At 40.8% G+C, this 26109-nt stretch overlaps 1 protein-coding gene across 1 annotated transcript in view; it reads left to right on the top strand.

Moving 5' to 3' along the window:
• Positions 1-5025: 5025 nt before the first annotated feature.
• The window catches only part of PDZD8 (PDZ domain containing 8), a 78136-nt gene continuing 57052 nt past the window's right edge, over positions 5026-26109 (top strand). The window contains exon 1 of the mRNA XM_027587901.2: positions 5026-6033. Coding sequence (XP_027443702.1) covers positions 5162-6033 — 872 coding nt within the window. The 5' untranslated portion in view covers positions 5026-5161. The remainder of the gene's footprint in view (positions 6034-26109) is intronic.

Here is a 26109-nt window from a genome sequence, read left to right as displayed (position 1 = left end):
TCGAGGCAAGGGCTAAATGGAGACAGGCTTGAGGGATTGCACTCAGGAATTAGCTCTTCATCCAGAAGCCTGTGGAGAGCTGTTGAAAGACTTTAAGCAGGGAGTAGCTTAATTTGGCTTGGTTGCAGAGTGGTGAATGAAGTAAGGAGAGGAAAACTGAAGGTGGGCAGACCAATTAGGAGGCAGTAGCAGGAATTTAGGTGAGAAAGAATCGCCCATACAGTTTTGAGCGATTCCACAATTCTCTACTTGGCCCTCTTCTTTTTTTACTCCTCATCCTTTACCTGATTGATGACCAATTCTGGAGGCTTCAACTCACAGCTCTCCAGCCACACTTCTCTCCTGCCTATTCTCAAGACATCTTCAACTCAACTTGACCAAAACGGAATGTCTCCCCCCTGGCAGACACTGCTGGTTGCCTGCCTATTGTCTATTCTCCCCTTCTTTCTCGATAAGAGATCTCCCATTTTATCACAAATGGCAATGCACCTAGATAGAAGACTCTTATCCCCCAGTCTCCCTTATGCTTAGATGTGTCCATGTGCCTGGTTTCTGATCTGTATGAAGTATTGTGTTAGGACCTTCTGGAAGTCTCTCAAAGGGAATTGACTTAGCTGTAAGCTATACCATTTTGCTCTCCTTTCTTGTTCCGTCTTCCAGCTGTCTGAAATAAAGTCAAGATTTTTGGAGCTCCAGGAGTTATTTTGGACCTTGAGATAGGTTTGATGATGGAAGCCCTATGCTAAAGATGGCAAAGCAGACAGACGCCTGGATCCTTCATGACCTCTTGGAGCTACCATAGCAGCCCTGGGTTTTCTGTAACATTCAGTCAAATGTAATCCTAGTTGCTTCACCTTACAACTAGCCTTTTCAAGCTGGCTCTTCCTCTGTGTTCCCTACCATTGACCCACCTGTCCAAACTTTGCTTGCCCTCCTTACTCCCCCATGTTCTTTATACTCCTTAGTATATCTCAAATGTGTCCCTCTGTCCTTCTAGTCAACAAAAGCCAACAAAAATTCCATTGACCCCAAGAAGTTCCTCACTTTCCTCAGCCAGAATTAACTTTTCATCCCCTATTGGACTAGAATTGTCCGTTTATGCTCATTCTCAACCCTCTCTGCCTCCTTGGCGAAGCTGCTCCATACACCAGCAACCAGAAGAGGCAAGCTCCTTGGGCATAAATGATTGGATTGGTAGAGCCCAACCTGGGTTTCTCTCCTAGTGCCTGACATTGAAACAGCAGGTCATTTAGGCACCAGGAACATAGGACCCTCTTGGGTGCAGAGCTGGTGCCTTCCAAAGCTGCCTACACGCTGAGGCTATGGGGCAGTCGGAACCAAGAGCCTTATGGAAGAAAATGGCACAGACTTGCAGAGAGGTGTAGCAACAAGATACTGGGTAGGTGGGGCCAGAGAAAACAAGCGAGAGAAACAGCCCTCTCTGTCATAGGTTTCTGAGAGAGCCCCAGCTGAGCATCTTGCAGCTGAGTTCCTGGAGCTACCCCAGTATTGTTAACATGATTCCAACTTCAGTTAAGTGAGCTTGAGGCAGTGTCTGTTCCTTGCGATCTACTGTCCCTATCCCTGAACCGGTAAGGCTCTGTTCTAACAGTACACCGGGTACTATCTCTTAACATCAGTTATGTAGGTGTGTGTGTGTCTGCCTCCACTGGGGCCTGGCAGCCCTTCGGGGCAGGGACTCTGTCCGATTCATTCCATGTCCCCGAGCCTGGCACACACTGGATGCTGAAGAATAGTCATTGAATTTGAATTCTGACAGTACACAAAATGGTGTGATGTATCATTTGTTAGACAATCATTCTAAATTTCTCTCTGCATCCCCCCCATTTTGTGATATTTATGTCATTTTACATCATTTTTATCAAATTGCTTTTCATGCTACTCACAAACTCTCCATATTCACATGCTTTGGCTTTCCAGTCCTATTAAGTGATCAGTGGAAAGGATTTAGACTTTAACAGCAAAAGTGGTCCATGCCTCTCTCTAGTTGGTGAGGATGCTAGTCTTATAAGCATCCCATCTTGCAGTATTCAACCGCCTTTACCCATGAAATAGATACTTCCCATGAAGTCTGTTGCGGCAGCTTAATTTCAATGATGTCATTTAAAACTCATTAAAAGGTCAGTGGGCAGGCAAAATGCAACTTCTTCCTTCAAAAACCTACTCAGAATCATAGATTTAGAGCTGGGGCCAAAGGTTCTTAGATTTTTGAGTTTCTATGAACTAGGATTGATTTTTTTTTAAAGGTTGCTGAATTTATATTCTTCCAGGGAATGCCATTACAAATAATAAGCTTCTATTAACACAACATCACCTCCTCCAAGGCACAGGACAGCCCCCATAACAGAGAACCTTCTCACTCCAAAAGGCAGTAGTGCAGAGGTTAAGAAACCTTGGGTTGGCTGAATGACCTAGTAAAAAGCAAAACAAACCAAGGTCCCAACCTGGTGAATATTTGCATGTGGCAGCATGGAGTGGGATGGCCAGGTGGGTTATGATGGGGTCAGCCAGTCAGGGGCTGGACTCATGACCCCAGGCCTGGATGAGGCTAACACTTATGGGCATTTTTATTTTTATTTATTTAGTTTTTTAGAGAGAGAGAAAACACAAGAGCCAGCACGCACAGTGGGGGAGGGGCAGAGGGAGAAGGAGAGAGAGAATCTTACGCAGGCTCCACACCCAGCGCAGAGTCCCATGATCTCACAAGATTATGACCTGAGCCAAAATCAAGAGCAGGGACAGTTAACCAACTGAGCCACCCAGGCACCCCGGACATTTTGATTTTTAAAAAGAATAAGGCATGTAAGATGTTTAACACCGTGCCTGGAACATAGTCAATTCTCTAAAAATATTATTATTTATACTATAATTATTAAAATCACTATAGGTGTTTAATAAATGTTAGCCATTTTTAACACCAGGGAAAAAATTTTTTATCTTCCCAAAATGTGTGCTGAGCTCCTTCACAGATTTGGAGTGACTGTATAATGGATTGAAAAGATTCAGGATTCACAGAGGCAATCTGAGGAGGAAGGAGGGGAGAGGTGGGGAGAGGAGGGAGGGGCCGTGGACTCATTCCCGGGAAGATCACCAACTTTCCTCGTGGATGTGGCTAAGGAATACTTTAAGATGCAGGATGGGTCAGTATACAATTTCAGGATTTTGGATCTCAGGAAAGTGTAAGAACTACTCCATTGCTCCACCTCACATCCAGCTTCAGTGACTTTTCTCACAGTGGTGCACGAGTTATGAATAAGGTTTTTGGTTGAAATTGAGGAACAGCCTACAATTCCCATTTGGGTTGCAACCATAGAGAACTGAGACAGCAGTCCTGAAGCAGACGCCAGGAGTCAAAGGTGACTACAAGAAAAGACCATGCTGGAGTTCCCAGAAATCCCAACAGGGCTTTGGACTTCTGTAGTACGTGGAATATGGGGTTTAAGCCCGGCTCCTCAGCAAGCATCTGTCTTACATTCTCCCAGTAAAGGAACCCTTCTGGTCTCACACCTGGTAATGAGTAAGTAAGGCCTGGTTCCAAAGTTCTGTACCTGCTCCAGCTGGGTCAAAATGGGGTGGAACTCTGCCTTTGTTCTAGAATCACCCAGATTCGAAACAATCAGTAGCTTGAAGATCTTCCAGGGCTAGAGAGAGGGGCCATGCCCTGGCCCTTAGGGCCACCCAGAGTCGTCCAGACTTTTAAGTAGGGAATATCTGACCTCTGTAGGGCTAGAGGTAGAATTGTTGTGGTGTCCACGTCGCAGGAGCCACATAAGCATTTATGATGTAACAACCAAGTAGCCAGAGGACATGAGGAGTATCACTGTTCTGGGCAACCTGGCTTCGTTAACTTTATGGCTTTGGTCAGTGTGCTACCCTGTGCAAAATTCCAAGTCCTTCCTGACCCTCCTCCCCAACTCCGCCTTCCTGTGCACCAGGGAACCAGTAAACCCCCTTCCAACTCTAGCAATTTGGTTGTCATGGTACAGATTAGTGACCAAGGGCTGGGGAGTTAGTTTTAGACAAACCAGCCTCCATTGGGTGACCCTAGGCAACTTCCTTTGCCTCTCTGCGCCAGTGTTTGCATCTGTAAAATGGGTGGGGGCTAACAATAACTTCCTCTTCAACACACTGCAAGAGCTCGACGGTGAGCCACTATTCATCTTCTGATCATCTGGCAAGTTCATCTCACTCATCATCCCTGCTCATCCGGGCTCTTTTACTTCCTTCTCATTTAATCTCGAATATCCACCTTGGTGGTTAAGTTAGTTTGCATCTTACGCCGTTTTTCTCCGTCCCTCCTTCCCAGGCCCACCCTTCGCAGACGCAGAGCGTCTGCTGGTTGGATTGACGGTCAGCGACCGCGGTCTCTGAGGCAGTTCAGTCCTGTCCTCGGCTTGGGAAGTCTCCGAACGTCCAGCTCAGACCCTCTGCGGCGCTGCCCTGCAGGGAAAGCCGCCGCCAGCCCATCTCTCAGGCGCGCGAGTGAAAGAACCACACTGCAGCAGAGGTAACAGGCAGGGACCGCGGCGAAAGAGGGGGGGATGGGCGCATCACAAGGTAACGGGAGGACCGGAATCAAGAACGCGCCACGCCATCTACGCCCGGCCTCCTTATCCTCCAACGGTGGCCCCAGTTATCTCCCGGGATCCCGTCGCTGGCTCCAGAAGTGACAGCCACGTGGACCGCGGGGGGAATGGAATGTTGGCGAGGGGGGCGGGGCTGGAAGGGCGCCTGGGAGGTGAACAGGGACCCGCATACGCGCGCCCCGGCGCCGGGTGCCAGGCGACACCGCCGAGAGCGAGCACGCCCCTGACGTCACGCGCCGTTCGTCCAATGAGCACAGGCCGGAGGGAGTGCCGTTCCGCCCCCTCCCGCCCGCCGCCGCCGCCGCCGCCGCCGCCGCGGCTGCCGCCGCCACAGCAGCCGCCTCCGGGAGCGTCTGAGGAGTCGCGGGCCGCTGCGGGCTCGGGCGCCGCACCGCGCCTGCCGGAGCCGCCGGACGAGGCCCAGGGAGCCGCTCGCCCCAACCCCGCCGCCCGATGTCCTCAAGATGGAGGCAGCGGAGGCGGCGACGTGAAGAGAGCGGCGCTGTGGGCGCGGGAGCAGGGGCCCGGGCGGCCCGGGCGGAGGCGGTGCCGGGATGGGGCTGCTGCTCATGATTCTGGCGTCGGCGGTGCTGGGCTCCTTCCTCACGCTCCTCACCCAGTTCTTGCTGCTGTACCGCAAACAGCCCGAGCCGCCGCCGGACGAGGCGGCCCGCGCGGGCGACGGCTTCCGCTACATCAAGCCGGTGCCGGGCCTGGCCCTGAGGGAGTACCTTTATGGCGGCGGCGGGACTGAGGAGCCCTCCGGCGGGCCCCCCGAGGGCGGCGCGACCCCGGCCCCGGCTCCCGAGACCCCCGCCCCGCCGACGCGGGAGACCTGCTACTTCCTCAACGCCACCATCCTGTTCCTGTTCCGGGAGCTGCGGGACACCGCGCTGGCTCGCCGCTGGGTCACCAAGAAGATCAAGGTGGAGTTCGAGGAGCTGCTGCAGACCAAGACGGCCGGGCGCCTGCTGGAGGGGCTGAGCCTGCGGGACGTGTTCCTGGGCGAGACCGTGCCCTTCATCAAGACCATCCGGCTCCTCCGGCCGGTGGTGCCCTCGGCCAGCGGAGAATCGGACGGCCCCGAGGGGGAGACGCTGCCCGCCACCTCCCCCGAGGAGCTGGCCTTCGAGGCGGAGGTGGAGTACAACGGCGGCTTCCACCTGGCCATCGACGTGGACTTGGTCTTCGGCAAGTCCGCCTACCTGTTCGTCAAGTTGTCCCGAGTGGTGGGGAGGCTGCGCTTCGTCTTCACTCGCGTGCCCTTCACCCACTGGTTCTTCTCCTTCGTGGAGGACCCGCTCATCGACTTCGAGGTGCGCTCCCAGTTTGAAGGGCGGCCTATGCCCCAGCTTACCTCCATCATCGTCAATCAGCTCAAGAAAATCATCAAGCGCAAGCACACTCTCCCGAGTTACAAGATCAGGTGAGAGGAAGGGAGGTGGGGGAAAGATACCCTGCCGGCGCGGGGGCCTAGCTGCCGGGAAGTCGGGCCTGGGCGGGATGCTGCTGCCTGCGTGGAATGGGAAGGCCAGAGGCTCATCCCCAGCCCCTGCTTTTCCAGGGATCTCCCCAGCCCTGGCCGGACAGGACCCGGGAGGAAGGCGAGTAGTGCACACACATTCTTTGCTTCCAGAGGGCATCAGTATGAGCCAGAAGGCTTCTTGCGTGTTCGTGGGCACTCAGGGTGCTGTCCGCGTGGGTAGGAGCAGCATGTTGAAAATGTAAGGGCAGTCCCCCTAGTCCCCAGGAGTCGGTTTTGGGACTGGTGAGAAACTGTTCCTGTATGTGGTTGCGGCATTGAGGGCGGTGTTGCAGCATCACCTTGACCACGTTGAGAAATTGTTCCTGAACCCAAAGTACCGGCATGAGAAAGAAGTGTGCGGATAGCCCGAGGCTGTTGTATTTTGCAACTGCAGGCCACTTTTGCAGTGGCGCTTTGGCAACTTTCACGGCAGGGAAATAGTATCTGTTATATTTTCCCACAGCAAATTGAAAACCAGTTTGGGAGCCTATACGTAGATGTTGTGTTACTGTCATCTTCGAAGCCCTTTGGGGTAGGTTCTATAGCACAGACCTAGATTCTGCTCATGTATCAACTCGGGCTGCAAGTTTCTTACACAGTACCGGAGATCACCCTGCAGATGGAATTTTAATGATAGGTAGTGATTTTAACTTTTTAAAGCTCTCCTGTATGTGGTGGCTTAATTTTATGTAGTATACTCTTTTGATTAATGGGCAGGGGTTTTTTGTTTTTGGTGTTTGGAAGAAGTGGAAGGGAAAAGAAAGTTTCGTAAGGATAGGGGCTTCATCTACTTTGGTCTGAATTGTTGGAGTAGAAAGGGTCATACATGGCTGTTTCTTCAAAATCAGCTGAATTTTTTATCACTTTCTGTCCTCTAATTTTCTGTTCATTAAAATGACTCTTGGATTTTGACAGTCTGATATTTGCCTTACCTAGTGCCCTCTAGTTGCATATTTCTAGATCACTAATTTTCTACCAAAGTGTCAAGCAACAGTGACCCAAGTAATCCAGAGATATTTTATGTTTGGGTTCGTAATGGATTATTGACTTCTGTATGTGGCAGATACGCCTTACTAATTATGTTTTGTTTAGGCTAATAGCATAGAGTGACAGCTTAAAACTGTTGAGTGGCAGGAGAAATTCACTTTATAATGGATATATTTCCATAGATTTGCAGAAGGTGGTGAACTGGTTGTTCACTGTGCTTGATTTCCCATTCTGTGAAGTAGAACATACTTTATGAAACCTGCTCTTCAAGCTTTGGAATGTAACTGACTAAATTATAAATGAGTTCTGGTATTTATTTAACCAGTGAGATGTTTGTTTATAGCAGTGTTTTGCTAAGAAAGTAATGAGAAAAAATTACAGATTTTTGGCATTCTGCTGTTTCTGGGTAACTTTCAGGTAATAAAATTTGACTAAATTATTATTTGGGGGGGTTATTGCAGAATAGCCAGTGGCAATGAGGTTGGATATCATTTTGAGGGTTTGTTTGTTTTTTTTTAATGTAGACTTGGAATTCAGTTAAATCTGAAGGAAATTATGAATAGCAGTTATGGAGACAGTAGGTTTTATTGCTTTGAAGGAACTTTATCATCTGTATCATTGAATAGCATCACCATTTAAAGTACAGTAAAATTGCTTTCATTTACTGTATCTGAAGGGGTTTTTTAAAAACATAGCATGTGTCTGGTTATTTTTGATAGTTCAAATTTTAAACCTTACACATTAAACGGTCACCTCCAGAAATGTACGTTTGTGCTCTTTATATTAGAAGGCATTTCGGTGGTAAATCAGTACATACTAACAGAACTTACTACTTAATCTGCAAATATTTGTTGTACACCTGCTATGTGCTTATCATTGTTTCAGTGTTGGGGCTTCAATACTGAACAGCCTCAACCATTGTGGAGCCTAAAATGTCATGAGAACTGAATTAGCAGTACTTAATATGATTTAACTAGAATGTGATTGATTGATGGAGGGTTGAAGTAACTAGGCAGCTGATTTTAGTTAAGTAAAAGAAAATAATAAAAGTGTGAAGATGAAATGGGCTGCTCCAGGAAGTGTTGAGTTCTCTTGTCTATGTAGCTTTTCTGCCAGAAGTATTTTAAGCTACTGATGTTGTGGAGCGGATTCAGATTTCAGTTAAGAGAATGAATTAAAATACATTTAAGATGTATCACAATTCTCGTAATGAGAATTAAAGTAGCTATTGTTTACCCTTTTATGTAGATGAGAGAGTAGTGCTCAGAGTAGTTAAATAACTTGCTTGAAGTCACACAGCTGTTAGGTAGTAAAATCCAGCCCTGATAAAGCCAAAGCTACCTTTTTTCCTTCAACTCTGTCACCTCGTTCTTAAGGTTTTATTTTTTGTCTTTTTAAGTATGTTACCAATATAACATACATGGAGGTACCTTTACAAAGCAACTGAGAACTCTGAGAAGAGTGTAACTAAAGGGTTTTTTTTCTTAAATTGAAAATTTTGAGAGCAGATCCTTTAAAGGTTTAATCGTCGGGTGCCGCCCCACATAGTATTTCTTTTTTAATCCAGCAGATTTTGTTTCCAAATAGAAGGTCTGCTTGTTTATCCTTTTTAGCCATCTAATCTACTTAGAGCTAAAGCAGTAAAGAAAATTGTATTGAGTCTTAGGATCCTTTGGCACTTTAATTATTATATAACAGAAATACCTTACCAGTTAACATTGTTGTCACTTCTCCCCACCCTTTATTTGTTTTTCCATTTCATGTTTCAAAGTGAAAGTGACCTATGAGGAATGCCAGTTCCTGATGTCTCAATCTAGAGATTCGAAGGCGTTCAAGTGGTTTGCTTTCTAAGGACTGTGAAGATTAACACTTCATTTTACCCAACTAACATAGTTTGTAAAACATTATAATGTTTTTAAAAAATGAGTTATAATATGTATACATTTTCCACATATTATAATTTAGTTTTACTAATATAATTCTAAGTTCATCTCCCTCAAATGCTGTTTTGAACTTTTTCCCTAAAATGTATACTTTAAATAGTAAATTAAAGTACTAGTATGTGGCGGGGGGGCTACCAGGTTTTTTTTTTTTTTAATTAACTCAAAAATTAGTCTTCAGGAAAGAAAGATTACCACTGATATTTATGATTACATGGAGAATCCATCTTCATTGTGAAATCTGAGTAATGGTCCAGGGTTGGGAGTCAGAGACTTGAGATTCTTACTGATGCTTCTCTTCCTAGACTCTTCTTATTGCCGTTTTAGCACTGGTTGCATACTGAAAGGCCATATTCAGTTTACAGGTACTTTTTATTTGGCCTCATGGTATTTTTCTGTTGTTGTTTCATAATTGCCAGTATTTAAAAAGGGAAGATTTTGCATGATTTGGATTTCTGGCTTCTCTTAGGAAACATTGGAAGATCTTGTTGCACCAGGCCTGCATTCCTTATAGCAATAACAGGATGGAGAGATAGGTCTGGTAGCAGCTGCAGGAAGTTCTTATGCATAGTTTATAGTCCCCACCTACTTGCTAATGGTAGTTGTCTGGCCTGGCATCGTATAAATTTGAGATCCTTTCTAAATAGGGAGTAATACTGTTGTTAACCAGTGAAAATGGGAGGAGTTAATAGCTGGATAGTAAAGGGTGATAATTATTACTCTTCTTTAAACATTATTATCTTTCAAGGGACTTTGAGCAATTTTATTTTATAAAAGACTTCAATATAATGTTGAATTTAAAAAAATCATTCTACCAGAATTTTTTAAAAAAATCCCTTGAAACATTTTTCATTCTCTGCAGTACAGTGGTAGTAAGTACATAGTGGCTGTTTTTCACTTGAGTATGGTGGATTTTTGTTTTAGTGTGAAGTGGGTCATTAACTATGTAAGGATATACTAATCTGATCTACAAATAAAGGAGACATCTACTTGTTGATATTTGAATTTGATGAATGCATGGGAACAAATATTTGGGGGAAAACTTCACTCTTCAGGTTCATAGAATATCTTCTGAACATGGCTATTTTTGTCATAACTGTTCTGTTCTTTTACTCCTGAAAAGCTTTGTGCTCGTATACATTTGTGGAAATTTTTCAAATATTCCTACTGACTAGAGATCAAGGAGGACCACTGTCCCATCAAAGGCAAGGACTGGGCTGTATTTAGTTAGGTAGAGCTTTTTAGCATGTTTTTATTTACCTATATCTTCTCTAAGTATACCATTTATTTCAGAGAACTAAATTAGGCTTGGTCTGGAAAGCCTCATGCTCTATAATGTGGTCTGTAATTATTTTTTCTTTGTCTTCTGAGATGAGGAAGAAAAACATTGACTCTTACTGTTAATTATAGCTTTTTCATTTTACTGATTATTTGAAGTAAAGTTTTTTTTTTTTTTTTTTAAGATTTATTTTAGAGAGAGAGTGCAAGCACATGAGTGGGAGAGGCAGAGGGAGAGGGAGAGAGAATCTCAAGTGGACTCCGAGCTGAGCATGAGCCCGACACAGGGCCTGATCTCACGACCCTGAGATCATGACTTGAGCTGAAACCAAATCATGACTTGAGCTGAAACCAAGAGTCAGACACTTAACTGACTGAGCCACCCAGGCCCCCTGTAAAGATGGTTTGAGTAATCATGTCTTACAAACTTTCAAAGTAAATTTACTGAAAGCTGACAAAATCATTTGTAAGTGTCATATACTGTATTTATTCACTTACTCTTTCATATACTGTATATGGACAACTTTTAAAAGGTGTCTTAGGCTGGAAAATATTTTACAGTAGCTTCCAAAATCCTTAGTGATTGTAGGAATCATAGTTTTACTTACTAAGGTTAGTAGGAAATATAACCTTTGATACTTTGGGAGAGTACAGACAGGGACATTATTGTATCACTCTAGCTGTTCTGGAGTAATGATGTAGTAGTAGATGAATATCTGTATAAACAGAATTGAAAGATCATTGTCTTAGATAAATAAAATCGTTTTTAAAATACTTATTTTCAGTAACTGTTTCCTGAAGACTAGCATACCTAGTGTTATGGTAGGTGTGGTGAAGGATAAAAACGGTTATAACATAGTTCATGCTTTTAAGCTGGTTAATCTTTCTGGAGAAAACAGAACAATTGAAGCTCATTATAATGGCATCTTGGATATATTTGAGACCTTCCGTTTTGTGAGGAACAGGAAGAGGAGAGATCAGTATCTCTGCTGATGACTGTCCTATAATATTTTGTGACCTTAGGTCCTTGGTACACCTAAGTATACTCCCATTAATGCTGGTTTTACTTCTTTCAAGTTAGGTTTTCTTTTTTTTTTTTTTTAAGATTTTATTTATTTATTAGAGATCGAGCGAGAGAGAAACAGCATGAGAGGGGAGAGAGTCAGAGGGAGAAGCAGGCTCCCCACTGAGCTGGGAGCCCGATGTGGGACTCGATCCCAGGACTCCGGGATCATAACCTCAGCCGAAGGCAGTCACTTAACCAACTGAGCCACCCAGGCGCCCTCAAGTTAGGTTTTCTTAAGCTTTTTTGAATTATTGTGATTTGGGCATTTGTAACACTTTAGATGGAAAATAACATACTGATAAATTAAATCTTTGCTCTAGAAACTTGGTTCACACATTGAAGGGAGAAGAGTAATTATGAGGAGACTATTAGATTCTCATGAGTAGCGTGCATGCCTGCTGGCTGTCCAGGAAAACCCCAGTTAGTTTCTGAAAATAGCCAAAGCAGATCACTATAAAGTAGATTGTATGGGAGGAGTATACCTGCTGGTCAAACACTTAATATTGACTTATAAATATCACTGATGATCTATCATATGAGGCACAGGCAAGGATAATAAAACCAGTTTGCTAACTATATGCCAGGGACTGCGTGGGCACTTCTGTGCACTTGCTGCCTCAATAGTTAAAACTACTGCGTGGGAGAGTTTAGTATCTCATTTTTACAGATGTGGAAACTTGAGACTTAGAGGGGGTTAGTGACTTTCTCAAAGAAAGAGTCTTGACTTCCAAAGCTCATGCTGTGTTATTTCTGTAGAGGTAAACCAACTGTAACTCTAAAACAAGCTGATGTTAGTCCTTTGAGTTAAGAATGGTTTTTACATTTTTAAACTTTACATTTAAAGTTGCTGAAAGAAGAAGAATATGAGACAGATCATATGCACCCACAGATTCTAAAATATTTACTATCTGGCACTTTGTAAAAAAAAGTTTGCTTTAAATGTTTAAACAAAAAAACCTAAAAAACAAGACAAAAACTCGACTTAAATGCCTACAAAAAAGGAGTAGATGTACATATATGTTGAAAGGTACTTTTAAGCCTTTTGAGGGTTTTATCTTTTTGGATTTTGGAAAGCTAATGAGAACTGTGGCTCTCTGCAGAAAAATGCATGAACAGATTTTCATGTAATTTCATGAAATTTATGGTGTGCTTAGGGTGCTTAGACTCCAGGTTGAGTAATAAGCACAGACAGAAGGATACAACTTTGTTGCCGTAAGTATAACTAAAACTAACATGGTTAAATATTAAGCACTTTAATAATTGTGTTGGCCTTCTTAGAAGGTATACAGGACTCATATGGCTCAGACATTCCTAAAAATTCTTTATCCAAGGAAGTATAACCAGTCTTTCTTTCCCCCCCCCCCCCCTTAGTAAGATTCCCTATAGCAGACTGAGGCTTTTTGAATCAGTTGTTCAGTAAGAATATTTGACATTTAAAGTTAGAGTTTCTACCACCCAATACCATGTTTAGAAGTTAAATATTGACCTGACATTTCTTCCTATCAAATTCTCTATTTTCTCAGAACAGTGTCACCAGGAAACAAGTGCTGTTAAATCCCTTTGTTCCATTACGAGAGTCATAGGACCTACTGACACTTGGCATGGCATCAGAGAACATCATACTTCACAAGAAAGTCATAAAGCAACTACCTAGTTATTAGTACAAGTTTTACAGAAGTTTTGTTTGAAAATGTTTCTTGCCGAATTGCTAAGACTTACATAAAACCACATACATACTGTACTTGTACCAGAGAAAATGGAGGACTACATGTTAATTATCTTCAGATGAGTAGAACTGCAGGTGCTAAGTAGAGACTGTCACTGCTATTGGAATTATTTTATTTTGGGGGGTTGCAGCTATAGAGAAGTACTTAAATTGTCTGTTCCAGTCAATAGAGCTTTGGGGTAGTATGTGCCTGATTTTAGCACTCTCCCAAGCAAGAGCCCTTGAACAAGAGGCCTTATCTTCCCTAGTCTCAATTTCCATATCTGTAAAATGGAAATGGAAATAATATCTATCTAATGTAGAGATATTAAATGTCACATATATGCTATCTACTGAATAAACATATCTTCCCTTTAGTAACTGATTGAATATACACATTTATTGATTATCCTACATCTGTCAGTCTTTTTACTCAAGATATGTCAGACATTTGCTAGGTGACACATTAAACTTGTTTCCCCTTTCAGAGGAATGATAAGCTCATTGTAAAAATTCAAATAGAAAATATGAAATATCAAAGTGAAAAATCTGTAATATCTTAAAATGGTTAAATTCAGGGACTGTTCTTCCATACTTTTTCTTAAATATATTCTAATTTTTTATTAATTAATAAAAACAGGATCATCCCATTCTTAGCATCTTGCCCTTTTTTTTTTAAACTTACTATATCTCGGCTTTTCTAAATATACCTACTTCATTTGTTTTAACAGGTTCTTAGAATTACATTGATCAGAAGTACTATAAGTGAACCAATTCCTTATTGATTTTCTTCATTTTTCTAACTAATAGAAATAATGATACCGTAAACATCCTTCTACCTGTATCTTTGTAGATATTAGGTTTTTTCTTCTGCTGTTTCTTCAGTTTGTTTTTTGTTTTTTGTTTGCCGTATTTTTTGCAAATGCTCAAATGGTATTTAGGAACATAAAGAAGTTGAAAATGTACTCCTCTCCCTTTTAATTTCATCCCCCAATACATCCAGTGTTAAGTTTGATGTGTATACCTAACTCTGTGCTCAGACACATATTCAGGCCTCTGGCATGCTGAGGAGGTTCCTCTCTCTCCCTCTCTTTCTTCCTCTCCCATCTTCTCTCCCTCTTTCCTTAACAATAAAATGGGGGAGTATATTATAAATGTCACCGGGCAGATTGGTTTGTAAGAGTAACATGGATATCCCTCCCGGCAGTTTGTGTGGGTCTCTCATTCGCCACTTTGTTTCACTCCTTTCCACTCCAGCTTTGACCTTACCTTCTATAACTTCCTTTCACTTAGTCTGTTCTGGCCTCCTGGCTGTTCTCACACTCCACGCCTGCCCCCGTCACAAGGGCTTTCCTAGTTTTTCGTTAATAATGTTTTTCCCACAGAGAGCCAAAGAGCTCACACCATTTTTCATGTCCCTGCTGAAATACCACCTTTTGACTGTCCTATATGAAAAAGCACGTTAGCCCTTTAAATGCCAGAACTTTTTTTTGTATAAACTTTTTATTGACATATATATGTGTGTGCGTGTGTGTGTGTCTGTGTCTGTGTAGATAGAAACTGCCCAAATCCTAAGTGTATGCTTGATAAATTTTCACAAAGTGAAAATTTCACAAAGTGAAACAGCTCTGTATCTGAAGTGCTGGAATTTTGAATTCTACCTCTAAAGAGCTCTGTATTCTTTGACTTTCATAAACAGATGTACAGAACATATTTTAACCTTTTTTTTAAATGATGGAAGGTTGTTACTATAAACACAGGCTGCTGATATGTAACCTAATTCTGATTGTAAAATCACTATGGAAGAGGAGTGCCACCTCCCTTTACAAACATACACACGCACACAAATTATGCCGATTGAAGTCTCCTGCAGTTCACGGTGCTGAGTTAAGGTCTGTTGGGCACCTTGGGGGCACCAGCTCTCCTCTCATTTCTACAAAAACAAAACATGAATGTGTTTGCAACCTTCTCTGACACTCCAGAAACTGTGGCTTTTAATTTCACGTTCTTAGGAAAGGTCAGTATAGATAAACTCTAGATGATCCTTTCCTTGGACTGATATAGAATAACAATAAAACTAATTTTCACTGGTCTGGTGCATAATTAGCAATTTTCATGAAACCAGCAGAATGCTTTAGTACATGTATTTCTTCTCTAATCAACACATTGGGTATTTATGCCCATGAATTCTTCATGTATTGTCGGGAGAATGGAGGTGATGATATGGTGGGTGGGGTACTGGGATGTCTGTGCTTTGGTTTGCATAGCTTTGAGAAAAGAGCTAGAAAATGTCCCACTGCCCAGCATAATTAGTTCTTGTTGTTATGTACTTAAAAACAAGAATACTAGGGGGTGGCTGGGTGGCTCAGTTAAGCATCTGACTCTTGATCTCACCTCAGTTCTTGATCTCAGGGTCGTGAGTCCAAGTGCCGCATTGGGCTCTACACTGGACCTGGAGCCTACTTAACAAACAGACAAACAAGAATACCATGATTAGCACAGTAAAAATGTTTTGGTTGGGCTTTTTCCTTTGTATTAAGTATCTGTATGCATACTTGGTTCAGTGGTAAGGAACATTGCCAGTGAAACAGGTATTTGTGACCTCAGTATGTTTAGAAACACACTTGTTTCTAACATAGAAACATAGAAACATACTTGTACATACTAGTACAGAAACAAACATTCTTGTAGGATCAACTCCCATATCCTACTTGTATAATCTGCAATTATAAGTGACTATTGTTTTTTGCTATAAAATCTTAATAATAATGAGGACATATTTCTGTTTAGTAGCTGGCTACAAAAATCTCTATTTTAAAAAAGAACTGTGTTCTGTTCTTAGATACAGGCATTTCATGAAGACATCAGTATCTACTAAATAGTGGATCTGGTGTTGGTGTTGTGTGCTTACTGTCCTTTTCACACAATAGTCTTTCATATATACTTGATTATACTCCTACTCATCACTAAGGGTGATTGTGGTTGCTGACAACAGTCTTGCTACCTTAGTTATTTGGTCAAGCAAGTAAATAATTCAAAGCTTTTAGTTCTGTGAAACTTGCTGTGGTTGACGTAAGAGCCATTCTATTATAGCTAATTTCACTGTATGATAATCATTTTTTTAATGCACTGAAAACCTCATTTTCTTACCATAAGTATAATATTCTGTAAGATTTAGGACAGGTGATGTCTGGTCTATTCTAATATTTGGAAAGGTCATTAGTTCTCAGTATTTAACTTTGGGTTTTAAACAGGACTAACGTGTAAACTTTTGACATGGAAAGAATTTAAATGTAGCAAACTACGCGTCCTTCATTTACTAATACTGGAGTGGTAGATAGTACAGATTGAATTTAGTTCTGGCATTTTGAAATTAGTCAAGTTTAAGGAGAAAATTCCCAACAGTTTTAGTCTGTAATAAAGCCCATAAATACAATTTATCTAAATTACAGGCCATATTTTAGTAAATTGTTTATTTAAAATATCTGAGTAAATTATTCAAAATGTTTGGATTTTTTAGTGCTATAGACTTAGGATTTGGACTTGTTATTCCGAGAATCATGCCAGTCAACAAGCATTTATTAGACCAGACTCTGTGGTAATAATTGTTGGAGCCTTGGGGATACTTTGTGCTCTTAAGGTTTCTCTCGAAAGTAACTCAGCCTCTTTGTCCTGAAACAATAGGATTAGATGACCGGGAATTTCTCTTTTACTTCTGGAATTACTGTTGATTTGTTGATTTGTTGATTTAGTGTATTTTTAGGCAAGTCATGCAACTTGTTATTTTGAAGGCTTAATGAAATAAAAATTAAAGTTTTAAAAATTCTAAGAAAAAGGAATTATGTAATTATGAGGTGGCATTATTATTCACTTATCTGTTATTTTTACAGAGGTCTCATGTAGGGATTTCTCTCAAATATGCAACTACAAATCATCTTAAAAATACTTAAGTAAAAATTTAATAAGTTCCAAATTTGGGTAAGAGAAGCAGAGATACAGACAATATTAAAGCATTTATGTTTCAGAATATGCTTTGCTACTTTTATTTGGATAGAGAAAAAATTAGAAAGCTGGACAGATATATAACCTTAAAGTATTAACTTTTCTCCTTATTTCTCTTGTTCAGATCTTTTGCTATTCCTTCGTGTCTTGAATGGAGTTTTTGTCTAATTGATACATCTAACTGGCTTAAGATCAGACATTTGTATTACATACTTCATTGTTTATGTCTTTACCATAGTAGAGAAGTGATAATTTTATTTTAAGATGTTTTCTCTTTCCCCATCCACTAGACTTAAGAGATTCAGTTTACTCTGTGTTTGGTACCATCTTTGACCAGGGCACTATACACTGTAAAGAGAATTAGTGCTAAGAGGGAATAAATAAAACAGCCCTTCCTGTGAGAAATTTTTTTTAATCTAGACCTGAGAAGCAATGTACTTAAAGTAAGATGGTGGGTTAGAACTTAGAATTTAAGAATTGCCATGATAGCTGTTAACCTTCTAACGTTAAGTGGTTTTCAGGGTATGGCTTGGGACCACTTTGGATTTCCAAGACCCTTGCAGAAGGGTAGAGTCTACCATGTCAAAACCATTTTCATAATAATACAAAAATGCTATTTGCCTTTTTCAGTCTCATTCTTTCACAGGTTTTTCCCAGGATGACGTCATCATCCTGACAGCAAATGGAATGTGAACTTGTGAGCTTGTGTATTCTTGTGTTTCAGATAGTGTTATTTTGGGGGGCACCTGGGTGGCTCAGTTGGTTAAGCATCTGCCTTCAGCTCAGGTCATGATCCCAAGGTCCTGGAATCCAGCCCTGCATCTGGCTCCCTGCTCAGTGGGGAGCCTGCTTCTCCCTCTCCCTCTGGCTCCTGCTCCCCCTGCTTGTGCTCTCTCTCTCTGTGTGTCAAATAAATAGAAGTTATTTTTTTTTAAGATTTTATTTATTTGAGAGAGAGAGCACAGGCAGGGTGAGTGGCAGGCAGAGGAAGCAGGCTCCGCACTGAGCAAGGAGGCCGATGCAGGACTCGATTCCAGGACTCAGGGATCATGACCTGAACTGAAGGCAGACGCTTAACCAGCTGAGTCACCCAGGCGTCCCTAAAAGTGTTATTTTTAAAAGATTTTATTTACTTATTTCAGAGAGCATGCATGGGGTGGGGTGGGGGCAGGGGCAGAGGGAGAGGGAGAAGCAGACTCCCTGCTGAGCAGGAAGCGGGGCGGGGGGCCTTGATCCCAGGACCAGGATCATGACCTGAGCCACCAAAGGCAGATGCTCAACCAACTGAGCCACCCAGGCGCCCCTGGGTGGCTCAGTTGGTTGAGCGACTGCCTTCCGCTCAGGTCATGATCCTGGAGTCCCGGGATGGATTCCCGGGATCGAGTCCCGCATCGGTCTCCCTGCTCAGCAGGGAGTCTGCTTCTCCCTCTGACCCTTCCCCCTCTCATGTGCTCTCTCTCTCTCTCTCTCTCATTCTCACTCTCTCAAATAAATAAATAAAATCTTTAAAAAAAAGTGTCATTTTTAATTACAATGTGGTAAATGTGTATATTATCCACATAAACAATCGGTCTTTAGAGTCCTTAATTTTTTAAAATGTATAGGGGCCCTGTGAACAAAATATTTGAGAACTGCTGATCTAATCTCATTTATTTTTACCGTATGGGAAGGAGATACCCCTGTTGCCTCACTTTCTGGGTCAGCTTTAATGAACATTACATACATACATTATTTTCAGTTGATTTATAGTATTTAATTCTTGGTGTTGTAAGCAGTACAGGTTTGAGTGGATCTGTTGTAGTTATGATTATGAAAGGCACTTGAACTTCCTCATCCTTAGTTTCTTCATATGTAAATAAGACTGACAATGCTACACATTGTTATGAGTCATGAGAATCAAGGATGTATATGAAAGTATTGTATCATTCACAGACATGCTAGAAATCAATAAAGTAGTAATTTTTGTATTCTTTTATTAACAGGTGTGTGTTGGGGGAGCTGGTAGAGAGGAGTAGAATTTGGATTTAAGGACAGTTCTTTTCTCCCCCAGCTTTGTGAAAGCTGAGAATTTCAATTTTATTGATCATAGGCTTTGGTAAGGGACCCTCACATGTGAGTTGTGATGAACATAAAAAGATAAGAGATTTATCAGACATGGTCAAGAGGATTACTTTGGTTGCCTGAGTGGCTCATTTCATTTGATACTGTATCTCTCCTGTGCACAGGATATCAGTTAACATTGAACTCAAAGGTGAGTTCTATTATGAGGGACCTGCAGCCTCTGTTATCACTCTTTTGTTCAGTGTATACAGTGTATATATAAAACCACATCAGAAAATGGTGAAGAATTTTAGATCTTGATTCTTCTATGCAGAATTAGGAGTTTGGACAAATGTGAATATTTCATATTAAGTAGAGGGTAGGTAGATGATTGGGAAGAAGTTTTTATAACCGTGTTTGTTGTCCTTATTCTTATTAGTTTCATAACTATTCATGGGTACTTTTTTCTCCTTAGGAGTACAGGAATTAAAATCACTTTCCCAAGTATAGACTCTGTCAGCATGGTATGCACCCAGGAATTCCATAAATAGAATAATTCTCCATAGACTTCCATAAGTCAGTGTCTTACTATATTCAGTTTTAATATATGCTTTAGTTACAAAGCTTATTGATGCAGAGGTAGAAAAGTAACAACTAAGGTAGGGAGGCATGCTGGCTATTATTAGTTTACCTGCACTTGCAGGTTGATATCCTCAGAAAGAACACAATTTTTAAAAAATCAACTGGTATGACGACTGAAATCATGGCCATGTGGAATCTAAAATCCAAGGAAGGCCAACAGCTATGACCTTGAACATCATACTTGGTGAATGCTGACTTCTGAAATGGTTCTTTGTGGAAGAGAAGGAGTTTGCTCTGTGGTTATGTCTCCAGGAGACCAACCTTAAAATAGATAAATACAAAGTTTGATAGGAAATATTTCTAGAGCACCTCCCAGTGCCTAATGCTTTATGTGAACCTTCTCATCTAATCCTTACAATAACCCTGTAAGATAGGTAATAATTATTATCTTACTTTTACAGATGAAGAAACTGAGGCTCTCAAAGTTGAAGCAGCTTGCCCAAGGTCTTAAAGTTAGCAGATGTAAGAACCAAAATTCAAAACGAAGCACTGACTCTAAAACCTGTGTGCTTAACACTGCTTTAAACTGCCTTGTCAAAAAGAAGCTGAGGAGTAAGGGATGCCAAATGCTTTTTATTATTTCATGTAATTCTTATAACAGCTCTGTCAGCTGGGTGTAATTATTATCCTCCTTTTTCATATGAGGAAACTGAGGCTTAAAGTCAGAGTATGCTCAAGTTTATGTTGCTAGGAAGTGGCAGAACAGGATTCCAAGCCAAGCTATGTTCAAGCTCCAGAGTCTGCTCTTACCAACTATTCTCCAGTAGCTGTCATGTATGTTTCTATTCTCCAGGCAACTCACAGTTTAGTTGGGAAGAGGGGGTGGTGTGAAGGGAGAGCTAGGGAGAAAGAGACAAGTAAACAGGGTGATTAGTGCATAATAGAAGTATGTGTAAAGTGCTTTTAGAACACAGGTGAGGAAGTGATACTAGGTGGAGGGGACAGTTTACAGAGAGGAGGTGACTTTTTGAAGTAGAATTTGAATGGTGGAAGGAGCTTACCATGGGGGGCTAGTTATGGGATCACAGTGGTTAGCAGGCAGACAGTCTCTCAGGAAAAATAATATGGCAGTACTAACCCTGGTAAGCATGGAGGAGTTTCTGTCATGAATTGTCTTTTTAATGTAATATCAATCAAATTGTTTAAGTAAAATTGAAAATTTGCAATTTAGTTTCATGGTTTACTAATATAGAAAATAAGAGTATTTTGAACCACTCATACTTTGTTTTCTCTCTAACTTGTATGTAGTTTTGTGTTAGTGTGCCATACTTAGTATAATAATGTGTACCAGAAAAGTTATGGCCAATTGAGGTTTTGTAATGATACTTAAATGCAGCAGGGGAACTCATTATTTAAAGGAATACTAAGATACCTCTGAAGAATGACAAATGAAACATTTTGAAAATGATCACCCCTGCTTTATCTAGTTTAGGTATTTGGTTTAGGAGAATTTGGAGCACACTTAGATTTTTTTAGTTCCTAATGTGAGAGAGCCAAGACTGTCAGACTGAAAGGCAGAAACCACACAGAACTCCCAATTGCCTCTTGAGAACTGCTTGTTCTACTCTCTTCCTTAGGCAGGATGTAGTGTTGTTTGTATTCCTGAACATGAAATAAGACTATAGTCTCTGAATGCCTAACTTTGGTCTCTGTATTCTCAAGCACATTTGTGGAAAGGGATGAGATGACATTTGAGCTGACCAGTTAAAGGACAGTTTATCTTTAGACACAGGCAGATGGGATAGAAGTATAGTGTTGGTGGGAGAAATAAAGGAACTGAATCAGGAATCAGGACATTGTATGGTTATCTTTAGGGATTCAGTGAGTTAAAGGGGAAGCCAGTTTGATAAGACTTGGAAGAAAACCAGAATCTGTGTGTCTGGTACGTGCCAGGAACTCCACTAGGTGTTTCCCTTGTGTGAATTTTCTAAGTCTTTGTAATAGTCCTATCAGGTAGCTTTTTATTTAAAGATTAACTGCAGGCTTTTGTTTTGGATTTTAAAAATACTCTTTTTAAGAAGAGGAAACCTGATTTCAGAAACCACAGTAACCAGTGAAAATCTGAGCCAGGCCAGTGGACAACATAAAACAACAGTGGAAGAGACATTTTAGCAATACAGTAGAGGGGAATGGAGGTGGAACAGATTAGTTGTGAGAAGGGAAAGAGTAAATAATGTAACTGCAGGTTCCCAAGTGTCTATGAAATCCACAGTGCCAGTAAGAAAATAGAAGAGGAGCAAGTTTGAAGAAAAGGTGTCATTTACTTTTAGGCATCAATATATAGAACTTGTAGAAACAGAGCAAATGATGTTGCTAAAAAAAGTATTGAAGAGAAAGGAGACAGGAAGAGAGAACTGAAGTTGTTTTAGTATGCAGAAAGAAACCTCTTTTAATTCTTCATTATGGAAAATTTCAAACTTAACTCAGAAGTTAAGAGAATAGTTCAGTAAACCCCCATAATCCATAGCAGACAGTCATTAATTTATGGCCACTTTTGACCATCTCTGTCTCCCCACACTCCCCTCCCCCTGATTATTTTGAAACAAATCTCTAGGTGTTGGGATTGTATGATTCTAACTTTTGTGTTGTTTTCATGACACCCTCCCTCGACAAAGTCTCGTCCAACTTCTTCCTGAGTATTTCTAGACATAGAAGGTATGCAATGCAGTGAAATAGCGGTGTCTTTTTTTTTTTTACTTGCTCTAATTGTTAGTGAATTTTCCCTTTTATTGAGCTGAAAACTTGAGCAGATTTATTACTTTGGCAAAGACACACAAGCCCATGCTGAAGTCAAGAGTAGATTTAGACCTCAGACTATTTTTATATTGGATTTGTAGTAAACCCTCTTTCTCTAAAGATCACAGTATTTGCAAACAGTTTTACTGCTACCATGTGATGGAGATGTCACCAGCTGGCATTCAGGGTGCTTATACAGCATTCTTGAAGAAACATCTTAGAGAAAAAACATTTTAGACATTAAAAAAGATTCAGATCCACATACGAGAAGAAGGCTTGTCTTCTCTTGTAGGTGTAAAATTTAAATACTGTATATTTTTAAAATGTTACCAAAGTAATGTACATTTTTAAATTAAACGTGGTATTTCTTTTAAACTTTTACAGAAATACAACTCACCCCTTAAATGTGCACTAATTATAAAATGCAGTGCATTTTACAAAGTGAAGAGAAGAGCATTCAGAACAAGCAAATAGAATATTACCAGCAGTCAGGAAGTCCCTGCCACCCAGTCACTACCCTCCCTACTGTGCCTAAGAGTAGCTACTATCTTGACTTCTACCATCGTTGCTTTCGGGGTGGTTTTTATTATTTTATCTGTGTTTGAACTTTATATAAATTGAGCCATACTGTATGCACTCATTGTTTTTCTAGATTCTTTATGTAGCTCAGCAGTACATTTGTGAAATTAATCCATGTCATTGTGTATGGATGTAGTTCATTGTATTTGCTGTGGAGTATTTCCTGTGTGATTGTACCTCAGTTTATCCCTTCTATTGTTGATGAACCATTGGATAGCGCTGTTATGATTATTCTTATACATTTGTGGACATTTCTATTGGATATGTTTAGGAGTAGGTTTGCTGGGTCACAGGTTATGTATCTCTTCAGGTTTAGTAAATACTACCACAGAGTTTTCAAAGTAGTTCTAATAGTCTACACTAGCAGTTTCACATCTTCTCCAGCACTTGGTATTGTCTTTTCATTTTAGTTAATGTACATAATTGAAAAATCAAATAAAAAATCAAATAATAACAGAACGACTTAAAATGAAAGTCAGCAGTCACTTCCATAAACCCTCTACTTTCCCCACCTAAGTCATACCTTCAGAAATAACCATTTGTAACTATTTCTGTTTTTAACAGCTTTTAAGAGTCACTGATTAAGAATAGAGATGTGGGAGCCTGACTGCTTAGGTTCTTTTTGGCTACACTGCTTACTAGCTGTATAACCTTGAGCAAGCTGTTTAACTTCTGTGTCTCCATTTCCTCATCTACAAAATGGGAATTATGGTACTCATCTCATAGAATTGTTGTAAGAATTAATAAATGTAATGCTTTTTATACCGTAAGTACTCAGTAAAGTTAGCTTTGCTTATTAATTATGGTGTTACCTCTATATTGCTCAACAATGTTATATTGCGGTTCTTGATTTAACAATTTCAGACATTGTTGATTAACTTCTTTCTGAGGTAGATAAGGATTTAGATAGGTGATACCCTCTCTCACCTTCCCTCTGCCTTCTCCTAATATAGTTTTTTTTGGTTTGGTTTGTTTTAAGATTTTATTTATTTGACAGAGCACAAGTAGGGGGAGCAGCAGGGAGAGGGAGAAACAGGCTCCTCTTTGAGTGGGAGCCCGATGTGGGGCTCGATCCTAGGACTATGGGGCCATGACTTGAGCCGAAGGCAGACACTTAACCGACTGAGCCACCCAGGCGCCCCTCCTAATCTAGTTATATCATTGTTTTCAATTCATAAATTGAACTATATGCTTATTTATATATAATTGATAACATTTATATTCTGTTCAGAGTTGTCTTCCTTGACTGGTCTTTGTGTTTACATTGTTACTATGTCTGTATAATTTTTCTTTATTGCAGAGCTACCTAATAAGCAGTTTTATGTTTCCTTCTCTATATTCCAATTTCAGAATCTTTGTGCCATTCAAAGCAGTATGTCCCTGTAATCAAGTTTGAATTCTTTATTTTTTACCTAATTGCCTTAACCAAATTTTCAAGATTTAAATGAAAAATTGACCTCTCCCTTCTCATTCCTTCTGCCTATCTTGTCCATTCCCCTTATTTCCAAGAGATGTTCTTGGAGCCTTCTTCCCCTGTTCCACACCAGACTTCCCTCTTGGCTTGTCACATACCTGTCTTCTGGGTGTACGATATCATTGCTTTCTGGACTTGGATCCACTGTTTTCTGGATCACTTTCTTCTTTCTTGCTTTATGCCCTCATTTTGCTGGCATTTATTTTCATGTAACTTTTTAATAAAGGATGCAGTCTCCAGCAGTCTCTTTGTTTTCTTCTGAACTAGTTTCCTTATCTGTGTGAAATGAAGAAATGATTTGCAACTGTGCTTTACCATGTTACTTTATGGATCAAGAACAATAATATATGTGAAACCATGAGTGTCCTTGCTAGGTACCTTCAGGCCAGGTTTAGTGCATTATTCCTGTAGAAAACTGGGTAGCAGTCAGATCAGGCTCTGGAGTCACATTTGAGTTCTGTTGTGGACTGAATTGCATCCCCCAGAATTCATATGTTGAAGCCCTAACCCCCAGCGTAATGGTGTTTGAGGTAGGGCCTTTCATGAGGTAATTAAGGTTAAGTGAGGTCATAAGGATGGAGCCTTAATCCAGTAGGACCAGTATCCTTTTAAGAAGAGGAAGAAACATCAGGAATGTATGTGCAGAGAGAAAAAACCATGAGAGGACACAGCAAGAAGGTGCCTGTCTGCAAGCCAAGGAGAGAGGCCTCACGGACGCCAAACCTCCTGGTACCTTAATCTTGGACTTCCAGACTCCAGAACTACGAGAAAATAAATTTCTGTTTTTTAAGCCACACAGTTTGTGGTACTCTGTTTCAGCAGCCCTAGCAGACTAATATAAGTTCCAGTTTTGGCTTCAGTGTGTAGTATTTGTGAGACCTCTAAGACCTAGTTAGACCTTCAAATGCCCAGTTTTGGGGTGGTTGTAGGGATTAAGTGAGCAAATAAGTGACTTTTAGTCAGTACCTGGTATGATAACTTTAATAAATCTTTTTCATAAGCCTTAAAAGGGGCTATAAGTTATTTTAACAGAGCTGTCATTTATGGTTTTGTTTCTTATTTAATCAGATAATTCTAACCAAGCATTTACATATCAAAGCAACAATAAGAAATTCTGGGTAAACTGGATTGGGATTTTTCTTAACAGTTTTATTCAGGTATAATTCATATTCTGTAAAATTCACCTATTTAAAGCTTACAATTCAGTGATTTTTCGTATATTCACAGATGTGTATAACCATCACCACAGTCCCTCTTAGAACAGTTTTATCACCTCAAAAAAGAAAACCCCCTACCCTTCAGCTATCCTCCTCCTAACCACCCCAACCCTAAGTACTAATGTACTTTCTGTCCCTAGATTTCTCTCTTCTGGATTTTCATATGAATGGAATCTTATAATTTGTGGTTTTAGGGCTTACTGGCTGCCTCTATTATTTCTTTCACTATTTTTTCCGCTCCCTCTCTCTCCTCCTCTCCCCTCCTCATCCTTCCCTCTGGCGCTCCCGTTATGTGTGTGTTGGTGTACTTA

Source organism: Zalophus californianus, chromosome 15 (assembly GCF_009762305.2).
Source record: "Zalophus californianus isolate mZalCal1 chromosome 15, mZalCal1.pri.v2, whole genome shotgun sequence".
Classification (NCBI taxonomy): domain Eukaryota; kingdom Metazoa; phylum Chordata; class Mammalia; order Carnivora; family Otariidae; genus Zalophus; species Zalophus californianus.
Note: the sequence above shows the minus strand (reverse complement) of the source record. Positions and strands in the feature narration are given on the sequence as shown.